Source organism: Anolis carolinensis, chromosome 2 (genome assembly GCF_035594765.1).
Source record: "Anolis carolinensis isolate JA03-04 chromosome 2, rAnoCar3.1.pri, whole genome shotgun sequence".
NCBI classification, from domain to species: Eukaryota; Metazoa; Chordata; class Lepidosauria; order Squamata; family Dactyloidae; genus Anolis; species Anolis carolinensis.
In genome coordinates this window covers 91,989,980-92,011,326 of record NC_085842.1, presented here as the reverse complement: position 1 = coordinate 92,011,326, position 21,347 = coordinate 91,989,980, and the positions used below count along the sequence as shown (strand labels likewise).

General features: G+C 39.5%; 1 protein-coding gene across 3 annotated transcripts in view; it reads right to left on the bottom strand.

The window, feature by feature from the left end:
* Nucleotides 1-21,347, bottom strand: part of adam19 (ADAM metallopeptidase domain 19) — a 72,102-nt gene extending 50,755 nt beyond the window's left edge. The window contains exons 1-3 of one of the 3 annotated variants that reach the window (XM_062970236.1): nucleotides 20,568-21,347; nucleotides 16,531-16,616; nucleotides 11,451-11,521 (exon numbers count right to left, since the gene is read on the bottom strand). In XM_062970236.1, the coding sequence (XP_062826306.1) occupies nucleotides 11,451-11,521; nucleotides 16,531-16,616; nucleotides 20,568-20,649 (239 nt within the window). In that variant the 5' untranslated portion in view covers nucleotides 20,650-21,347. Of the gene's footprint in view, nucleotides 1-5,483; nucleotides 5,634-11,450; nucleotides 11,522-16,530; nucleotides 16,617-20,567 lie in introns of those variants that run through there. The other 2 variants (XM_003223477.4, XM_062970237.1) reach the window with 2 other exon arrangements.

The following is a 21,347-nucleotide window of genomic DNA, read 5'->3' as shown; positions in this document are numbered from 1 at the left end:
CTCAGTGAACTAGGAAGGTAACCTGTGCTTCAATGAAATTATCCAAGTCACCAGTCTTCAATTACTTCATCACACAGAACTAGGTTTACAAGGAGTTTTTGAGATGATTACAATGACAACAGAACATGGAAAGAAAGGAGATGAGATGTCATAGCAATATGATCTCAGATCTTATAGGTGCATCTATGCTGTAAATTTAATGCAGTTTGACACCGCTTTAACTGCCATGGCTCAGTGTTGTGTATTTATGGGAGTTGTAGTTTCACAAGGTCTTTCGTTTTCTCTGCCAGAGTGCCGATGCCTCACCACACTACAAACCCCATGATTCTATAGCATTGAGCCATGGCAGTTGCATGGGTGTCAAGCTGCATTAATTCTACAGTGTAGATTCACTTTGTGCAGCATTTTCTAGAGAAACAATAAGACAAATTATACCTATTTCCGCAGTCCCAGCCCAAGACGTTTTCTCCCTAGAGTGCAAATTGAATGATGGTTTTCTCCCCTTAGTGTTTGAAAAGTCTTTGTGTACCATTCAGAATGCTGTCTCTGATGTGACCTATTTCTTTCTAGCCAGTCGTGGAGAAAGAGATCCATGAACCACTGAAGAGGCAAGTGTGATCTAAAATAGAAAGACATTCTTGCATAACAGAGATAGCTCTGCTTCATAAATATGATCTTTCTAAATTCAAGGAGTTGGATCAGGAAATGTGAGATATTTAGAATGGCATTTGGCCTGATACAGAAACCCACAAGAATGCCAGTTTAAATGTTCTGATTTTTTCCCAGCAAGAGGAAGTGCAAATGATTGGTGTCTGACATCTTTCAGCCAAAGAAAGTGCTAAGAAAACATAAAAGAGAAGACACAGTTGTGTTAAATTGATTAGATTCCCTGACATCTTTGTAGGCTAGCCCTATAGAGACATGGAATGGGCACTGAAACCAGAAATTCAGGATACTGCCCTATCAGGTTATTTATTTATTTCATGTCAAAAAGCATTGCATAACAAATACATTTTAAAATGATGAAAAAAAGGAAATCACAAGCAACTAAATAGTTTTAGACCAAAAACGGGCAACAGCAACCGCATTGTCCGTAGCTTTAAACAACTCCTCCACCGTGCATGAGGCAGGACATTGTGGGCAAGCATACATATGAGGAGTTGTTTGTTCTGCTCCACAGTCACACAAGGTGGAGGATTCCTCCAGGTAGTGCCATCTTGCCAAGTTGTCTTTAGATCTGCCCACTCCACTTCTGAGTCTGTTCAGGGACTTCCAAGTTGCCCATTCTTGGTTTGCCCCAGGAGGAAGACCCTCATGGGGGGCCATCCAGTTAGAATTGCCTGGTTTAGCTGCCCAGAGGGACACTCTTGCTGTTGCTGGAGGAACATCAAGAGGAGTGGTGGTTCTCATGAAGCCCTTCCTTGATTTGAGTCTGGTGGGAGGAGGCTGATAGTCATGCAGTGGGTGGCTTTCAGAGTGTTCGACCTTATTTCTCTCACCGTTAGCAGCAACTGCCAGTCAGTTTCCGCAGGATGTTGTTGCGTGCAGCTACTTTGTGCTTGGTGTTCGTGCAGTGTTTCCTATATGTTAATGTTCGATCTAAGGTGACACCAAGATATTTAGGATGGAAACAGTGTTCGAGCTCTTGGCCTTCCCAAGTAACTTTCAGTTTCCTGTTGGCTTCACGGTTACGTAGGTGGAAAGCACACACTTGTGTCTTGGCAGGGTTAGGCTTCAGACATCATTTATCTAGGCTGTTGACAAACACCTACGTGCAAAGCTTAGGACAAACTGGATATGCTTGTGCATAGCTTTGAAAACTATGGTGGCAGACAGGATATCAAAATATTGTTATAAAACAGTCAAATATCTAGTGAAGGGGCCAATATGAACCCATGACAATATTATTAAGGATTATCTAGAATCAGTTGTTGACTGGTACTCTTTCATAAAAACTGCTGACTGTAAAGTTGGTGAAGAGACTCTAGGGATGTTTTCTTTTAATTATCTCGACAAGTTATCAGTTCAGTTTTTGCTTCAACAGACTGCATTTTTAAAAGCATGTATCTGTGCATATGCAAGTATTATTATGAAAACCCAATACTACCCCCCAGATCTCTTAAGGGACATGTCAATATTAGTCCTGTGTGCCAAAGCCTCCCAGCAGCACATTCTTAATCTAAAACAAGTAATATGTCCAAACGGCTTGCCAAGAATCCTTGGAAACAAAGGAAGGATGTATTTCCCTGTGCTGGTTTTAAGCACATCTGGTTTAGGATCAAAATCAAATCCCCATTTCTGTTTTGCTGTTGTTCCTTCGGAGCCTTTACCAATGTCTTCAAGCAGGCAATAGACTGATGTTCTGAAGCCACATGACTCCAGGGACCATTTGTTATGATAAACAAAACTGTCCCACCCATGCAATATGTGGCCAAGAGGGCTGTAACAATCAGAGTAGGTTTTTGCATTACCAGTCTCAAGTGAGATTGGGAATGTTTAAATTTTGGAAAAATAATGAAGTCTTGCGGTTCTTAGTGGACTTACAGCCCTTGGATGTTTCACATAACACTTACTCCATAATCTCCCTTGAGACAGATAAGAATACGTTTATCCACCAAGTCAAAAATAAGATGTAAGAAAGCAGCCCTAGATGAACTGCTCAGGGTTTTCTTCCCTATGTATAAAGCTATATATTAGGTTTATTTTGGTCCAGCAGCATTCATCAAGGTATCCAGAAGACCAGGGTTAGAATCCTTGCCTGGCTATGGAAACTCACAGAGTGATTTTGGGTAAGTCACACTCTCTCAGCCTTAGAAGGACACAATGGGAAACCTCCTTTAAATAAATTAAAGAAAACCCTATTTGATAGGATTGCTCTGAATCAAAGTCAGTTTTAAAGTATATAGCAATAACGACTTCCTGTAGATCTTTTTTCTCTTCCTGAGATCTGAACTGCTCTCTGACAGACAAAGGCCCTTCTACATTGCCCTATATCCCAGGATCTGATCCCAGATTATCTGATTTGAACTGGATTATATGAGTCTCCAATGCCATATAATCTGGGATAAGAAAGTAATCTGGGATCAGGTCCTGGGATATAGGGGCAGTGTGAAAGGGGCCTAAGATTAAAAGCACCTTATTCTGCAATATAATACAAGAATTGAAATGACAATTCATTTGCACAAGTAGTTACTCAAGATTAAGAGATACAGCTCCACATAAGGTATAATGAGAAAAATTGGAACATGGATTAAAGAAAAGTATAAATTAAGCACATTTGCCAATTATCTGGTGATAGTTTTGGAAGGTTTTGGTTAATAGGAAAAATAATAGAATGTGGTGAGCTGGCAGGTTTTAAGATTAATAATCTTCATGAGGCTGATTAAAAATCTGAAAGTGGAAAATCAACTGATAGACAGGACTAGTTTAAAAATTGAGAGGAAGGATAAATCACTAGTACTCTGACAAATGTGAATTATATGGTGTTTCAAAAGAACTTATGTTACCACATGAGATGAAATTAAGAAGAATATGATAAGATGGGAGAAATTATATTTGTTATTGATTGATTTATGTTATAAAATGGGTGTTTTACCCAGAATGATGTTTTTATTCCAGACAATACTGGTTTTGCCAACTGATGTACCATTTAAACAATGGCAGAATGATTTATCTAAGTTTGAATGACAAGATAAAAACAATAAAGGTGTTACAAGATGCAGAGGAAAGAGGAAGCTTGGGGTTTACCGGATTTAAAATCGTATTTTGCAGCCTGTTGCTTGATTTGGTTAAAAGAATGGGTGGTGCTGAGAAATACATGGTTTTTTTAATTGAAAGGGCACAACTTAAAATTTGGGTGTCTTAGATATTAATGTTACAATAATATTAAGGTGAATATCAATTTTAATAATCATTTTGTGAGGCATGCCTTATTAAAATATAGAACAGATATAAACACAGGTGATGCTCAAAAATGCCTTTATAGGTGTCAGCATAAGAAGCCTATTATAGAAGAAAAACATCAAGCAAAAAAACATGTTTGCATAGTAAGATTTTCTGGAGAACTACCAAAGAGAATATAAACTTAAGTCAAGTTAACAATTATTTGAAGGGATATAGCTTTCAATAATTTTCTGTTTATAGTCATTTGAAATATTTAGGGTAGATAAAGATTTTAAGATTGTTTTGAACAAAATAAGTGAGAATTTGAATTGCAATTGTGTACAGCTGATGAACATCTAACTAATAAAATGCATAAATGCTTGTTAAAATTTAACCTGGAATAAGAATAAGTGAAGGATTGCATGATAAAATGGGGTAAGAATATTAGATATAATATACAGATGAAACAATAAGAAAAGATGTGGTCAAAGGTGTTGAAATTTACATTATGCAATGATCATTGAATCACAGAATCATAAAATCATAGAGCTGGAAGAGACCACAAAGGCCATACAGTCCAATCTCTATTATGCAAGAATACACAAAGCACACCCAATATTTTTAATAAAGTGATATATCATTGGTATATGACACCAGAACAATTGTCTAGAATGTATAAAGGTGTATATATTGAAAATATGAACAACATAAAGGGACATTTTTCATATGTAGTAGATGTGTTAAAGCTAAAATCTTCTGGGTTCAAACACATACTATGATGCAGAAGATCTTAAAGGTTAACATTCAATAAAAGCAAAAAAATTCTTCGGGACTAATGGATAAACAGTTGGAAAAAGTCATGGAATATTACTTCATTGTATGATAATGGCAGCAAGACTGTTGTATGCACAAAATTGAAATAATTAAATGTTGCCTACTATGGAAGAATGGCTGTTGAAACTGACAAATTGTTTGGTTTGATTATAAAAAGTCATTAGCAACATTTCTAAATTACTGAAAACCCCTTATAGACTTTTTGGAAATAAAAAGGAAGGGAGGAAGGGAACTAATAATCGTTGTTTTTGACAGTAAGATGTGTTGTATGCACAAAATCGAAAGAATTACATGTCACCCACTCTGGTTTGGTTATAAAAATTCATTAGCAACATTTCTAAACTATTGAAAACCTCTTATAGACTTTGTGGAAAGAAAAAAGGGATGGAGCGGGGGAACTAATAATCTTTATTTTTGACAATAAGATTATCAGAAGAAGTGAATGATGTACTTTTAGAGTGAGAGGTATGCTTGTATTATATATATATATATATATATATATATATATATATATATATATATATAATCTCCACACACATACATACACACATACACACACGAAAAAGAAAGCCAGAAGACACTTTTTCTATCTATATTTTTATACAGCCTAATTATGTTTGTTTGTTTATTTATTTTCCATTTTCTTTCCTTAAATGTATGTGGTTTTCATTATACTTGGAAAAAACTTTTAATAAAAATGTATTTTAAATTATATTGCATTACACTCTCTCACTCCTGCTGATAAAAGAGATTTTGGTTCTGTTTACCTCTCCACACTCTGGAGAAAGGAGTTTGCCTAGAAAGTTTTCCTGTTCCAAGCAGTTGGAAGTTCTGCTGAGGCCTCATCCCCTCTTATGTGCCCAAAGATCAAAGAACTATATGATGAAGTTTCAGAGCCTAATGGAGAGCACATCCTCCTGCAAGATAAATAAAAAAGAGGACAGGACACAGGAGAGAAGGAAGGAAGCATCCCTCCTGCCTAGGAAATGGTCCAATGTTTAGAGTCAAGGAAAAGATAAGTTAAAGAGAGTAATTTCCTTTCTCTAACCCCTGAGAATGAAATCATTATTTCAAGGGAAGATGAACTGGAATTCTCCAGGTGCCAGAGCTGTTTTTCTGACCATTAAAATACTCTCTGTGAGACCATCAGGAAAAGGTCATCCCTTTCTCCCATTTGTCTCTGTTAGCATTCAGGCAACAAGGAAATTAACCAGAAAATGACAGTGTGTAGCCACCCACAATGCAGAATTTCTGAACTATGTTTCCTACTTATAACTAAAATAGATTCTCCCCTCTCCTTTTCCAAAGCTTTAAATGAGCTCTCCAAAGGAAACCAGATAAGGCAGTCAATGAGTGGCGGGAAGTGACCCAGTATCCACCAGGTCAACTCTCAGCATTTTCTTGTTAGTGCTGACACAAGAATACAGTGCAATGTATTTGGCAGTGACAGTTTTGTTTTCCAACAGTAATGCTCAAATTAGATTTCAAAATTGGGCTGAAAACCAGGGCAGTTCCAGCATCAGCTGAACTAGTTAATTACCCAGTTACTTCATATTTTGCCTAGGATCACAAGAACTTCCCCCCTTATATATAATAATTTTTGGACAAAATTATGAAGTGGAACTGTACCCACAAAATGTCATGCTTTCACTGGTAAGTGAAGTGCCCAATTCATTCATTTAGCCCAAAATAGCTATCAAAATGAAGTAGAATTGCATTTCCTGGGGTCTCATTGGGAGGGAGCAATGGCAACAAATCTTTTTTTTTTAACAAGAAAGTAAAGAGGAGACAAAGGCCCCTAAGCTGAATTATATGGCAATGTAGAATCATATAATCCATGTGTCTTCTTATTCTTGCTCCCTTTCTTTCAAAATAATTTGTCCACATTTGATATCTTTCCTCTGCTCTGGCCCATGTTGTTCTTAGTATCCCTGTCCAAAAGTGTTGCTAGCCATCTGCCATGGTTCTTCTGTTTTGCAGCTGCAAGCTTAAGCACCTCAACAATTCATTTTATAAAAATAAACAGGACTGCACCGGGTATTTGGGAATATGTGAATAAATTGTATCTAACAGAGCAACTTTCTGTGGAAATAAATGTGGCTTGCACCTTTTTGGTATTGCAAAACAATCATCCAAACATGATTAGAATTAGTTCACAAAAGCTCAGTCTTCTTGGATCTATGGAGTTTAATACCAACAATGAACTCAACAAAAGATTGCTTCTTACCAGTCATGCACAGATTGTACAAAAAGGCTACAAACCTATAACCCCTTATAGGTATTAACTCAATGGGAGATATTGTTATTGACCAGGGCTAATGCGGGCCTCTCATTCATAGAGACTCCAAACCAGCCTGACAGCAAATAGCAAGGACACAATTCTCTAGCACCTCACCCAACCTCACCTAAAAATTCGGTGTTTAGACATAGTTTAGAGTAGTCATGCATAGGATTATAGTGCAAGACGGAAATCATAAATACAAGGAATCCATCCTTTTGAATTTATCCTACCAATAAGCATACTTAAGATGCTACTTCATTTTCCCATTGTTCATTGTGTAAATCTGCATTCAAAACATGAAATGGCTTAACAGAAAAAGAGGTTGTAAAAAGTAAAATCAAAGAACATATGGATGTTTTTCCAGTAATGCTTAACCCTATATTTACTTAGAAGCAAGTCATGTTGTTTTCACCCTCAGCCTACAGGGGATATAACAATTTCTCCTATTAGCTGGACATTTTTCCTAATGCCATGCATTTTACCATGAGGAACAGGCTGGATGGGGCTGGTATGCATAAAGAGCTAGCCACAGCCTCATTGTCACAAAAAAATATGCACCAACATATATGCTAATTACCATGAAGGTAGAAAAATCCATTTCCATTAGCCTAGAGAGACCACACAGGCCAACACGGCCATGTCAGAATATTTGGATACTCAGGAATGTGTCCCTTGGAACCTGCAGTCCATGAATAATCCAATCAGAAAAAATCAGTTGCCTAAAGCTGCAAGAAAGATCTATCCTGACATTTGGATCCCATTCCAATTAATTTTGGGTTTCTTCTCCCTCTCTGGTAGTTGTATTCCTAAAAGAGCAATATGCGCTAGGCCAGTGAGTCCCAAAGTGGGCGCTACCGCTCCCTGGTGAGTGCTGCAGCAATCCAGGGGGGCGGTGATGGCCACAGGTGCATTGGGGGCGGGGCCAGGGAGGGACGGGGCCTCTTCCCAAGTGCTGGACACAGGGCTTGGCTGATACCCCACAGCTGATGAATGTTTCCTAGCAGATGTTGCCAAATTTACTGTGTGTGCAGCCTCACCCTCATGAAGACATCCGTTTGCATGTAGCACATTCTTCTGGCTCCTAGACTAGGCTTTAGAAGACCAAATCATGTACTCTTCGGAATGCAGAAATATGCCACCTGTTTGCAGTTTAGGGAGCCCCATTCCAGTGGTTCTCCTGTTCTGTTTACAGCAATTTATTTATTTATTTATTCGCGACGCTTATATCCCGCCCTTCTCACCCTGAAGGGGACTCAGGGCGGTTTACAAGTATATATACATACAAAATATATTATATTACAATGGTGGGCAAAGTGGTCCCCTGGTGAAGTGGTCCCTGTTCAAGTGGGCCCTGGCCAAGTCAGCCTTGGTCAAAAAAAAAGTTGGGAACCACTGGTTTACAGGCATGTTGAAACCAAGTACTTCCTTTGCTAATTTCAAAGAATTTGGAAACTTGCAATGCAATACTGTGCTTATTCGGAAGAAACTGACATTGTCCACAAACAAATCAACAACTTACCATAGCAAAGGGTACATGTTTGTGCATACTGATAGCATGTGCAATTTTACACAAATTGGTGTTCTCTGGCTCATGATAACCATTCAGTGTTCTAGGTTTTTGTTTTGTTTTTTTAAACGTATATGCTCTTCCTCTCCTCATTGGTATATATGAAGTCCTAAGTCTTTAATAATAGTGCAATAAGACTTTTTGTGTAATAACATGGCTACCATTCTGAAAATTATAAAAATGGAAATGCAACACATCAAGTGAAGAAAATTATACATCATGTCAGACATAATGAAACTAAGTTCAAATAATAGCATTATTCTTACAGATAAAAAGTTATAAGTCTTGGGAGCATAGCAACAGAAAATAACACTATTCCTATCAATATAGATAAATATTAGGAACCTATTAACAGTTAATGTGAGGATGAAGGGTTGCATTTATTACATATCAAACAAAATCATGAGTTCAGTTCATTTACTCCTGCATTCCCTTCCAGAGTTGAACGTTAGTGTGAGTCTGTTTGAATGAATGAGGGGCCCACTCAGGAAATGAACACAATATATGTGTTCCGTTTTATAAGCAAGTTGAGAGCAGGCCTCCGATTAAAATAGCCAGCACGGTTCCCAGGAGGCACCTGGAGGAGGTTATGTCATCCTGCTCAGAGTTAATTGACAGCTAGTGTTTTGCTCAGGAGTTTGTTTTTGCCAATCAGTTGTGCCATTAATAGGCTTACATTGTTTTGTTGTTCTGCACAAATCGAAAATACTGTGGCATATATACAGTGAGCATGAATGGTCATGTTTACAGTAGGATGCAGACCCAAACCAAGTTGGATAAACAGATTTAGAAATCAATAAAGGCTCTGTTCTGAAGACCCTTATATTGCCAGTTCAATAACAGACCATTAATGGAACTCTTGAATGCATTTTACAGTGCTCCATCACTTTCTAAATGCAGCGATATAGAAATGTATTACAGCCAGATGATAGTTGGACCTCCTTGAGGTCAACAAAATTTCCCTGTGCTTTTTTCCAATATGTTTTTATTGTAAATATAGGTAGAATAATATCAAAATCCATCACCATTTCAAGATACACATCAAATGTTGTTTTCTTAGTATTCTTAACCTTACTCGTGCTTTAAGGAAACAAACATTTGATTCCTAATGCAAATCAGTAGTTGTTTTTCTTACTATACATTGATCAGTTCTGAATTGCCAAAAGGTGATACACTGTTATACAGGGTGTTACACAATATGGGATTGCATTGAGTCTCTGCGGAAATGAGTGCTTGCATGACCTGTGTAATTTTTCTCACTCTCTATTGAAGATATGAAATGGCTCAATTCAAATCTAATAATTATCATCTTGACAAAAGCCCTGTGTAGACATTCCTTTCATTACAATAAAACAGATCAAATTTCTTTCATAAATCATACTCCAGTACTCTGCAGATGAAAGCCCCTCCCTCCATCCCAACTGCCACTGCCCTAACCTTGGAGAAAGAGAAGAAGAGCCAGCGCCATCCTGCCTAGGCCAGAAGAAGATGAAAGGCCCTTCCTCCATCTGATCTGTCACTGCCTTGGCCTCAGAGGCAGAGAAGAAGTAGCAAAAATGGGTACATGCTGCCTAGTTCTATAAAAAGATGAAAGGCCCTCCTTCCACCCCAGCTGTCATTGCCCTGGCCTCAGAGGGAAAGAAGAAGGGGTAATATCTGCCGGACCTCATCCTCTTCCACACTGCCATCCCCTTTTCCTTTTGTGCCACATCCTCATTAGTTTGTAAGCCTGAGGGCAGGGAATCATCAAATTAACAATTTGTAAGCAGCACTGAGAGCTTTTGTAGCCAAAGAGTAGGGCATAAATATGCCAAATAGATAAACACTAGTTTCTGTGTAATTTAATAGGTTGCTAGGTTCTGCCACAGAATGGACTGCAGCCAGTGAAGAGCTTTTGATCAAAGCAAAGAAACAATATTCTTCTCTTTCAGTGTCTGGGAGTCAAATTCATTCTGATAGTCATGATAAGACATTGGGAATCAGTATGAGATGTTAAGGAAGTATACCATCTGTTGATTTATTAGACAAAAAGAAATGGTTTCTTAAACATTGGCCTAAGCAGCCATGGGCCTAAGCACAGAATATGTATATTAGGTTATACTTTCACTTATAGATTTATAGATTTGAAGAAATCAATGCTAACAAAACAGCCTTTCTCTCCTCCCTCCCACATTAATGTGGGAAGTAGCATTTGCAAGTTTCACTCAATCTTTCAGTGTCTCATAGCAATAAGGGACCCATAAGAAGTAAGCTCCAACAGAGGGTACTTTACAAAAAAGAAAGGGATGCTAAGAGTTTTGTTTCATGTACATACTACAACAGAGTTTAGAGTTCAACCCTCAGTGATGTTTAACAGGATATCTTCCAAATAGCATCTCTTTTATATTCCACTCCCCATGATCATGGAGATGTTTAAAATATGAGCAACAGTGGTGAGAATATTTCAACTAGGGCAGCATCAAAAGAGGACTGCAGATATTGATAGAGGATAAAGCTACAAGTCGTTATAGATATAACATATATTTCCTCCAGTATCAGAGGCATCATGCCTTGGTGTAGTCATTTCTAGGCAATGGGAGTGCCTGTCTGACTTGGGGCTTCCCATGTGAATTGAGTCCTGGACAAGATAGGCCTTTGATCTGATCCTTCAGGCCTCTTCTTTGTTAACAGAATTTAAATAATAGTTAAGAGTTTTAAATTGTCCTGGTTAGTGAAATGTTTTAAACAACAATTTATTTGGTTACTCACACATAATGTTGAGTCATAACTAGAGGTTCTTGCTTAGTACGGTTACAAAACTTACAGATTATTTACGCAAATATCCGTATGCCCTTTCTTATCTTATATCTTTCCTTATTGTTCATGATTTCAAGATAGCTTTCTTACTTGTTCTTCTCGACATCCAAGATAAGATATTTTCCTTCCACTGTTATACTGACTTCAGCTCTAGGTGAATGCTGCAAAAAAAAACATAGAATCTGTTAAACATACACACACATAGTCAAAAAAGGCTGATTTAGATAATCATATTTCAGTGGATGAAACTAGGATATAAATAAATATTGTAGTCACAATCATAACCCATATGTTTATTAAATATTGAAGCAGCAGTGAACAAACCTGAAAGCTTCCATTAACACTAGTTTCTGAAAATCATAGAATCATATACTTGGAAGAGACCACATGGGCCATCTAGTCCAACCCCCTGGCATGTGGGAAAAGCACCATCAAAGTATCTCTGACAGAAGGCCATCCAGCCTCTGTTTAAAAGCTTCCAAGGAATGAGCTTCCACCACACTCTGAGGCAGAGAGTTACACTGCTGAACAGCTCTCACAGTCAGGAAGTTCTTCCAAACGTTCAAGTGAAATCTCCTTTCCTGTAATTGGGATCCATATCAGTCAAGATAATGGTTAATGACCATGCTTGAAACCAGTTAATGATAGTTTTGAGGTTGAGCTAAAACAGGACACTATAATAAATGAATGACTTCCAGGAAGGGTTGGTCCAATATATTTTGCTACTTTCGGCAGAATAGCAAGTGACATCCCACTCAGTTCAAGGTATATATAGCCAAAGACCGTCAAGTTATTTTGGCACAAGAGACTAAATTCTCAAACAACTCTCTTTGTGTCAAAACAGTCAAAACACAATGAAAGTAAATTAAGTAACAACCTGCTACTAGTAGTGGTTGGTTGATTCTGAGTCTGTGAATTCACTCCAGCTTTTAGCTGAAACTCAAAAGGACTATCTGATCTGGAGAACTCTAGTCCCTAAATAGATTCAGCACCATGGATAGCTCCTTCAGACCTATCCAGAACCTGGAGTGGGTTCATCTGCCAATAACACGAGATCCACCAGCCACCACTGCATGCTACTCTTTCATGACAGTAAAAATCTGCTACATAAAGGAGATACTTCCCAGTGGTAAGGCTAGCCCTGATTTTGATCTGGGCTTTTTTCTGTTACAAATGTAACTTCTATGGGCCTTTTCATATCAGCGCTTGTAAAAATATATATGATAAGCCAGATATGAATACTGCAAGTTTTACCAAAACATCAGAGTTATTAACTGAGATATAGAACTTTGTGTGTTTTGCTGCTTGTTCAGCAGTAATCTGCAGAACCATTGCAGTCCAATGAGATACATTTTACTCAGATGGAAAATCAGTGGGACCCATGTAAGTATATAATATATTGCAATTTACAATGGGGGGTTAAAAGAAATAAGAACTGATAATAGAAACATGTAGAAGAATACAAAAGAAAATGCAGTTCGCCTGCCACATTTGCTGGGATTAGGAGCACAGCACTCTCATGGAAGTGAAAAAATGAGAAAAGCTGTTTTTACTTGAGAGAACACCTCTCTAGGAATTTCTAGGGCTTCCAGCACAACTTCTGGCAGAAATGGACCACATAGTTGCACTAGAGGACCTAGAGATTCCTAGGGAGACTATATTAATGAATTAACAAATCCTCAAAGGTCAAACCCACAAATGTGGAGGGCCAACTATATTCAGGATAATATCGCTTCAATAAATGAAAGGGGGATACTAGGATACCATACTTTTAACAACAATATATGGAAACTGAGCATAGGTGATTAATCTAAACCACAACCTGTCTTACTGTAAACCAATGTACAGACCAATTGTAATTATCTGGAAACAAAGAACAGTCATTTCACTACAGCTACGGATGTTGCCACAGAAGAGGAAATATGACAATGAGATTTTTTGTTGTTATTAGTATTAGAAGCTACCAGCAACTGTTTAGCAATTGTTAACTTACAAGTGAAATAAGGAAGAAAAAATAAGTAATTTAGTATATTTTGGAGAGATAACAAGGCACATTTCCATTTTCTCACATATTCTTGACATTGCATCAAACATTAAAAAAAACTATCACTGGCAATTAACAAAAAATGAGTAATTGTAGTTTTCACTAACCCCTCCCCTAAAAAGGAAAGCAAAATGAGAAATTTTAATTTCCAGCAACACTTGCTAATTACACATTGTACCAACATGTATGGATGTTAGTATCTTCAGCATGCTCTTTCAATTAAAGAGTATAACGTTTCTGCAAAGAGCAAGAACTATATGTTGAAATTGGACTGGGATAGGAAAAAACTGAAATAAAAAGGATAGAATCAGCAAGAAAAACTGCCACCTGCTGACACATTTGGCCAGCCTGAATGAGCATTCACACTCCAGGGAGTTGCTGTTGAAATCTAACACTACATCTGCTTGGCTCCTGCAAATCTTCTAAAATGCCATATCCATAGTATGATGATAGCCCTCTTTGTGTTAATGAAATTGCAACTTGACAGGGGGACATCTGGTCCTCTGGACTCTGGCATTGTTTACACTGTTTGTAACTACTCAGAAGGCAGGCCATAGTTTGAGAGTCCCTTGTGTAATCTCCTTGTTGCGCAATATATGTAACCGCTCTGTGTCCTTGTACAAAAAAAAATGAAATAATGTTACTGTCTTACTTCATATTACACAAATTCTGCCACATCCGTTTTAAAAGTTCTTAGTTTCCAAAGCACCTGAAAACAATGGCTACATCTTTGACTACTACGTTATCACATATCCAAAAAATGGGTAAAACACCTGTTCTTGCTTTGATTAGAAATGTTCTACTCCACATTGGATGGCTGCTTACACCAAAACAGAAAACCTACCACTGAAATGAGAACAAGAGAGGATGCAGATCTATATGAAACTAGCATATGTTTATTTACACATGTCTATGCAAATGTAATAATAAAATATTTTATTTAAGGAGTCATAACATACTTTACCCAAATATGCTGTATGTCTACCTACTTAATTTGCTTTCAAGGTGCTAACCAACTGCTTTAAAGCTTCCATACAGTTGCTTCTCATAAGGTAAAGGTAAAGGTTTCCCCTTGACATTAAGTCTAGTCACGTCTGCCTCTAGAGGTTGGTGCTCATCTCCATTTCGAAGCTGGCATTGTCCGTAGGCACCTCCAAGGTCATGTGGCTGGCATGACTGCATGGAGCACCATTACCTTCTCGCCGGAGTGGTACCTATTGATCACTCACATTTGCATGTTTTTGAACAGCTGGGTTAGCAGAAGCTAGGGCTAACAGCGGGAGCTCACTCCGCTCCCCGGATTCGAACTGCCAACCTTTTGGTCAGCAAGTTCAGCAGCTCAGTGGTTCAATCTGCTGTGCCACCAAGAGCTCCATTGCTTCTCATAGTTCCTTAATATTAACTGGCCTTGGAATGGGGAGCACTTTAAATAGAGAACCGTTTCCTGTAAAGTATGAAATTTGGCTATCCTCACTTCACACTTGTTTGGTGCTTGCGCTCCATTAAACAGATAAAACAACAACAACTGGATAATCCCTCCAGATAATTTTGCTGCACACTTATGCCATCTCTTTTCCTGTAGGAAGGATCTTCATAGGGATTGGAAGAACTGGCCAAGTTGGACTGAGACTCAGGGCAGGTGGATGACTAACAGCATTATTAAACATTTCCTTCCATGCAGTCCACACACTCAGATGTCTGTACATACATAAGCATCCCAGGATCACAGATGAATGGGAAAACTTAGCAAAAGTTGGGTTCTACACAGAGACAGCTGGCATTCATTACCCCAGCTGTAGTTTTTCCAGCTGCTGCAACTTCAAGAACTATTGTTTCCTCATGCCACACATTTCCACAGTATGTTTGGGTTACGTTGGATATTCAAATATGAAAAATAATGTGAACAGCTCCCAATCTATTTGACTAGTCCTATGATTTATTCAAAGAATCAGTAATCTTTGATTCTCTGGATGTTTTAGATCAGAGCTCCCATAAATTTTCATCATGGCCATACTAAGACTAAACCAAGGTTTGGGTCCTATTTTGACACACAAACACTGGAAGAAGCCTAGATCAATGGTGGGAATCAGGAAGCCTTCTGGGCATTACTGGATTGCAATTTCCAGCAGTCTTGGCTGTTTGAAACTGCTAAGAGTTCTAGTCCAGTGACAGAGAACTGCATGTTTCCTAACTCTGGGGTAAATGTTTTCAAGCTGATCACACACTCTTAATCTCAACATTTACTCACATATCTTTACAAAATAGATGATAGTGACCCACCTGCCAGAGTAGGATGAATGTAAAAGAAGCATTCTTGTAAAATAAACGTTGCCTAAAGATATCATACCATTGTTTAGACCATATTAAAAATACTTCTTTACCCAAGTATCCAAATGAGAGCATGTTGCTAGCTGCAACTCTGTTAATGACAACAATTAGATTTAGGCCAGAAGTAAGATGCATGAAGAAAGGTCACACAACAGACACACATCATTGTAATGTATTGTTTTATAGTGTCAATTTTATTGTGGTTTTATTTACTGTAATGTGTTTTAACTGTTGTATTTGTTTTGTTAGCCGCCCCGAGTCCCTGTCGGGAGATGGTGGCGGGATATAAGAATAACGTTACTTACTTACTTACACATAAGTTTTAAAAGTTCTCAAACAAACACATACAACCACTGTCACTTCTTAGACGTGCACAATGATCACCTGTGCCAGATCCACATAATAAAATGTGATAAGTTTCTGGGGCCATCAGCAATCACACAGGAATTAATTAGGATTAAATCAGTTTCCAATTAGGTCACTTCTGAAAGAAGAGCAAAAAGTAAGGACAACCAGAACATTAAAACACCAAGCTGAAATCCTTCTTTAGCTTTAATGCTCCTGGCCAGATGCCAGTTCAAACAGAATATCATTACACACACTGTCTTGTTCTGATGAGGGGCATAAATGGATTTATAGTCTTTATTGTATCCAGGCAAGACAGATTTCCGAGCTACTTCTCAGCTAGTGAACAACTGAAATGTTTTGCCTACCAACAATCAGATCTGGAGCACTGTGGTTATCTGAAAGGGATGAATGCACATCAATAATCTATGTTTTTCTGGGAAGAGAACTTACCTGATTATTGCCAGAACTTCCATATGCTCTCCACAAAGGAATGATGATTTCATGGTGTGTCTGGAAGTTGACTATCTCCCTCTTCCCTGGGGAAATACAAGCAAAGGGTTTAAAGTCCTGAACTCTTGAAAAGGTCATCACAGAGGAGCAGCACAAGGTGAATTAACATCTGGTCCCTTTAGTCATTCACATCTTTTATTGTCCCCTCCCCAACATTTTTCTCTGCCAATCTGCACTATCATTATGTAATTTCCTGATGCAATTAAAGGTTTAAATCATGAAAGCAAATTCTATTATGTCATTTGGGAATAGTGGCTGATAACACGAAAGATTAAACAAGTAGTCCCGATTTATCTTTTAAACCCCAAACTATAAATGAACATTCTTATTTCTTCTCCCTTTAAGAAAGACAGTTCCTGCAGACTCCACTGTCACTCTCAGTATCAAGTTGTGGGGAGTATCACTTGTGGGCCCCAAGGTGATTTTGAGCTCTTCAAGGGACACAAACACCTAAGTTGGAGGATTTGCTTCTTCCTAAAAGAAATACCTGTGCTAACTAGATGGTTTGGGGTAAATTTTACTCTGCCCCTCCTCATGTTCTTTTAGACCAGTGGTTCTCAACCTGTGAGTCCCCGGGTGTTTTGGTCTACAACTCCCAGAAATCCTAGCCAGTTTACCAGCTGCTAGGATTTCTGGGAGTTGAAGGCCAAAACATCTGGGGACCCACAGGTTGAAAACCACTGTTTTAGACCCAGAAAATACCTTTTTTTTCTCCACACAGAAAGTAAAATAAAATTTGACTTTCTTAACTGAAGAAAAAAAGCTTTCATCTCAACAGCATGGGAGGATCAAAAAAACATCTCATTGGTCCTCACAACCTTTTTTTGGTTGCCCATCCCAGTCTGTAGGGTAATTGTCTATCCACCAGGACTTCTAAAATGAAGACAATCATTCCCTAACCTGAAGGCCCCCTTCCCGCCTAGTCGTATGAAATTGCCATTTCTATGTAAAAAGGTGACAATTGGTGTTGACAAGTTTTCAGAATAGCAGTTAAAATTTGTGACATATTGAGTTGACAATCAGGAAGCAGATATTATCAAGTTTGTTTTCTACCTAAATGCCAAATAAAAGTATTCATTTCAGTTAACTTCACCATGTTTCTCTGTAAAATGAATATACCCCTGCGTTCATAAATTATACAATGCACACATAAAGGATAAGCATCCCAAAACACAGGAGGGGCATCTTGTTCAGTCTATATAAAAGGAGTAGCCTTCCAATTCTCTAACAAGAGATGCCATAGCAGGAGATACCTACCAATCCTATATGGGATGCTTTCCAGCCCTCAAATAAGGCTGAGTCTTAAGAAAAAATTACATTGGTCATGAAAGTCAGCAAGGAACTCAAGCCTGAGAAATGTCTATCTATTTAACTTTTGTTAATGCTCTAAATTTTCAAATTAAACCAATGTGATCCTAAATATGTGTACACAAAAGTAAATCTGTTTGAATTTAATGGCAGTTGCCAATGAATAAGTATGTATGGGAGTGCAGTCTGAAAGGAACTATTTTTAAGCTAAAACCTAACACCCTTCATACAAAAGCAGCTTTCAAAAGGGAGCAGAATATAGATTGAGGCTGTCTTGTCAAACCAAGCAAGAACTTCCAGCACAGTCAAAGGACGAGTAATTTCAGCAAGGATTCAGTCCCCAGAATGAGTTCCCAGGACCAGGGTGTATTGAGTCCTGGAATAATCTCTGAACATGTGGAAAGCAGAATCATAGAAACACAAAGTTCAAAGGGACCACAGGTGCCCCCAATTCAAATCACTGCCACACAGCCATACACAGTCAAAGCACTCCTAACAGATGGCCATTCAGCCTCTATTTAAAAATCTTCAGAGAAGGAGACTCCACTACACTCTGAGGCAGGGCATTCAATTGATGAACACTTTCTACAGTCAGAAAGTTCTTCCTAATTTTGAGATTGAATCCCTTTTCCTGTAGTTTGAATGTATTGTTCCATGTCCTAGCTTGTGTAGCAGCAAAAAATAACATTCAATATGATATACCTTCAAATATTTAAACATCACTATCATGGCACCTCCTAAAGTCCTCTTCTCCGGACTAAAGGGCATGGTTTTTACACCTTTTACCCTGCTCTGGACACATTCCAGAACACATTTGCCCATATTCTTCTTGAATTCTGGTGCCCAGAACTGGACACAGTATTCCAGGTGAGGTCTGACCAGAACAGAACATAGGTATACAGTACTATTATTTCCCCTTTTTATCTGCCTCATCACACTGTTAACCTCATGTTCAGCTTGTGCTCTACTAAGAGTCCTTTCCTTCATCACAAAAAGTCAGATTCTGCCCACATTTATTAAGAGTTGCATTTATTTAGAATAGGATAGGTGTCATAGCTTAATTCTCAGATATTTTAGGAAGTGAAATCTTCCTCCTCTCATTGTTTATTTATTCAATATCCCAATATACTACCTTTCCTCTGAAGAGCTGAAGGCTTCATGTTGGGATACACCATCTTCCTTTTACAGCCACAACATTCTTGTGTGGTAGTTTTGTTTGAGAAGTTGTGACTAACCTAAGCCCATTCAACAAACTCCGGGGCTGAATGGGACTTTGAGCCTGTGTCTTCTGATCTATCTGTCTGACTCTGGATTTTATGCATGGCATTCCAACAAGCTGATAGTTTGGGGCCCTGAGATTAGTGTTAACAGCTTCTGCATTTAGTCCCAATTAAAGGCCACTCCTTTAATTGGTCCTGCTAACACAAGATGCTGATAAGGAGAGAAGAGGAAAAACTTCTCCAGTTGTATTCCTGTAACATCCCTCTAGACATCTCTATTGAATGTCCTTCCACAAACAAACACGCTGCTTTTGAATTGAGACTTTGTTGCTAATAGAATAAATGGTAGGAGGAACAAGAGGATTGAAAACTACTAGGTTCTCTCCACTCACCCACACTGATTTATACACCAGTTATTGAGCAACACAATGTCATTTCATTCACAAAAGAAAGAAAAATCCTATAAAAATGTTAACACTTTCCTGCCTATTCAGGTTCCCCTAGCAAAAGGTATACATTTCCAACTAAATATCCATATCCAATGCTCTACTAAAACTAACTTTTTAAATAGAAGGTAAATGAAAACATTTAAAATACAGTGTTTCCACACATATCACTCCTGGAACAGCCCAAGGATGGTTAATGTAGTCCAGGTATAGCAGGACTACATTCCTACTGGCTGTTAGGAATTGTGGGAGCTGAAGTCCAAAACACCTGGAGGGTTGAAGTTTGCCCATGCCTAGGTGAAGGTAAAGGTTTTCCCCTGACATTCAGTCTAGTTGTGTCCGACTCTGGGGATTGGTGCTCATCTCCATTTCTAAGCTGAAGAGCCGGCATCGTCTGTAGACGCCTCCAAGGTCATGTGGCCGGCATGACTTCATGGAGCGCTGTTACCTTCCCGCTGGAGCGATACCTATTGATCTACTCACATTTGCATGTTTCCGAACTGCTTGGGCTGTGGCACAGGCTGGAGAGCAAGCCAGCTGCAGCCAGCTGCAATGAATCACTCTGACCAGGAGGTCATGAGTTCGAGGCCCGCTCGGAGACTATGTTTGTCTTGTCTTTGTTCTATGTTAAAAGGCATTGAATGTTTGCCTATATGTGTAATGTGATCCGCCCTGAGTCCCCTTCGGGGTGAGAAGGGCGGAATATAAATGCTGTAAATAAATAAATAATAAATAAGTTGGCAGAAGCTAAGGCTAACAGTGGGAGCTCAGCCCGTTCCCCGGATTCGAACCACCAACCTTTTGGTCAGCAAGTTCAGCAGCTCAACTGTTTGACCAGCTGTGTCACCAGGGAGTTGTGAGAGTTGAAGTCCAAAACACCTGGAGGGCTGAAGTTTGCCCATGCCTGTGGTATAGTATTTCTTTTTATCCTTTGGGGAAATGTGTTCTGGCATGGTTCTCTCTTGTTTGGTTGCTTGCTTGGTCTCTTGGCTGCAGGGCTTACCTGTGCCTGGGGCCTCCTCCTCCTGCGCAGACACCTGTCTCAGCCACAACACGACCAAGGGCAGCCAGGGCAGCCCAGCCATGGCCAGCTCCGCGGAAGAAGAAGCGCGGCCTCAGAGGCACGCAGCCCGCCCTCCCGCCGCCTCCATCAAGGCTGCGCCCTCACAAGGATGCCCCTTTCTTCTTCTTCTCTTCCTTCCTTCCCTTCTCCGCCTTTGGGGCCACTTTATTGCGAGGGCTTTCAAGCTCCGCCCATCATGGAAACCAAGGCGGGTGGGGAAAGGAGCGCAGGCAGGTCCTCTCCAAGCATCCTTTGGAGCATCCTCTTCTCGCCTTCCAGCCACTCTCCGATTTGGCCTCTCCGCATGTCAGCCGATGGTTCAGAAATGGGCGGCGGGGGGGGGGGGGGGTTGATTGTCACCAGAGAGAGGATGTGAGGGCGCTTCTCCCTCGCATTTTGACCCACATCCGCGACAAATCGGGGGCTTGGAGGAAAGGCCGACAATAAATCCCAGGTGCTGCGGGATGCGTTTCAGAGGGAGGGACTGGCAAAGCCTCCTCTGAGGATCCCTTGCCTAAAAAACCCACACGGATCTCGCAAAGGTTTCTCCCTCCAAAACGGTGGAGCCGGCTCCCCGGGGAGGCTTCCAGCGATTGACAACAGATCGGCAAGGCTGTCGGGAAGAAGAAGCCCACAGCTCCGTGGCGGCAAGGAAGGAAAGTGCCGAAGGGAGGCGGCTGGGAGTGGAAGGCGCTCGCCCTTCCCGGCCCTGGGCGTCTC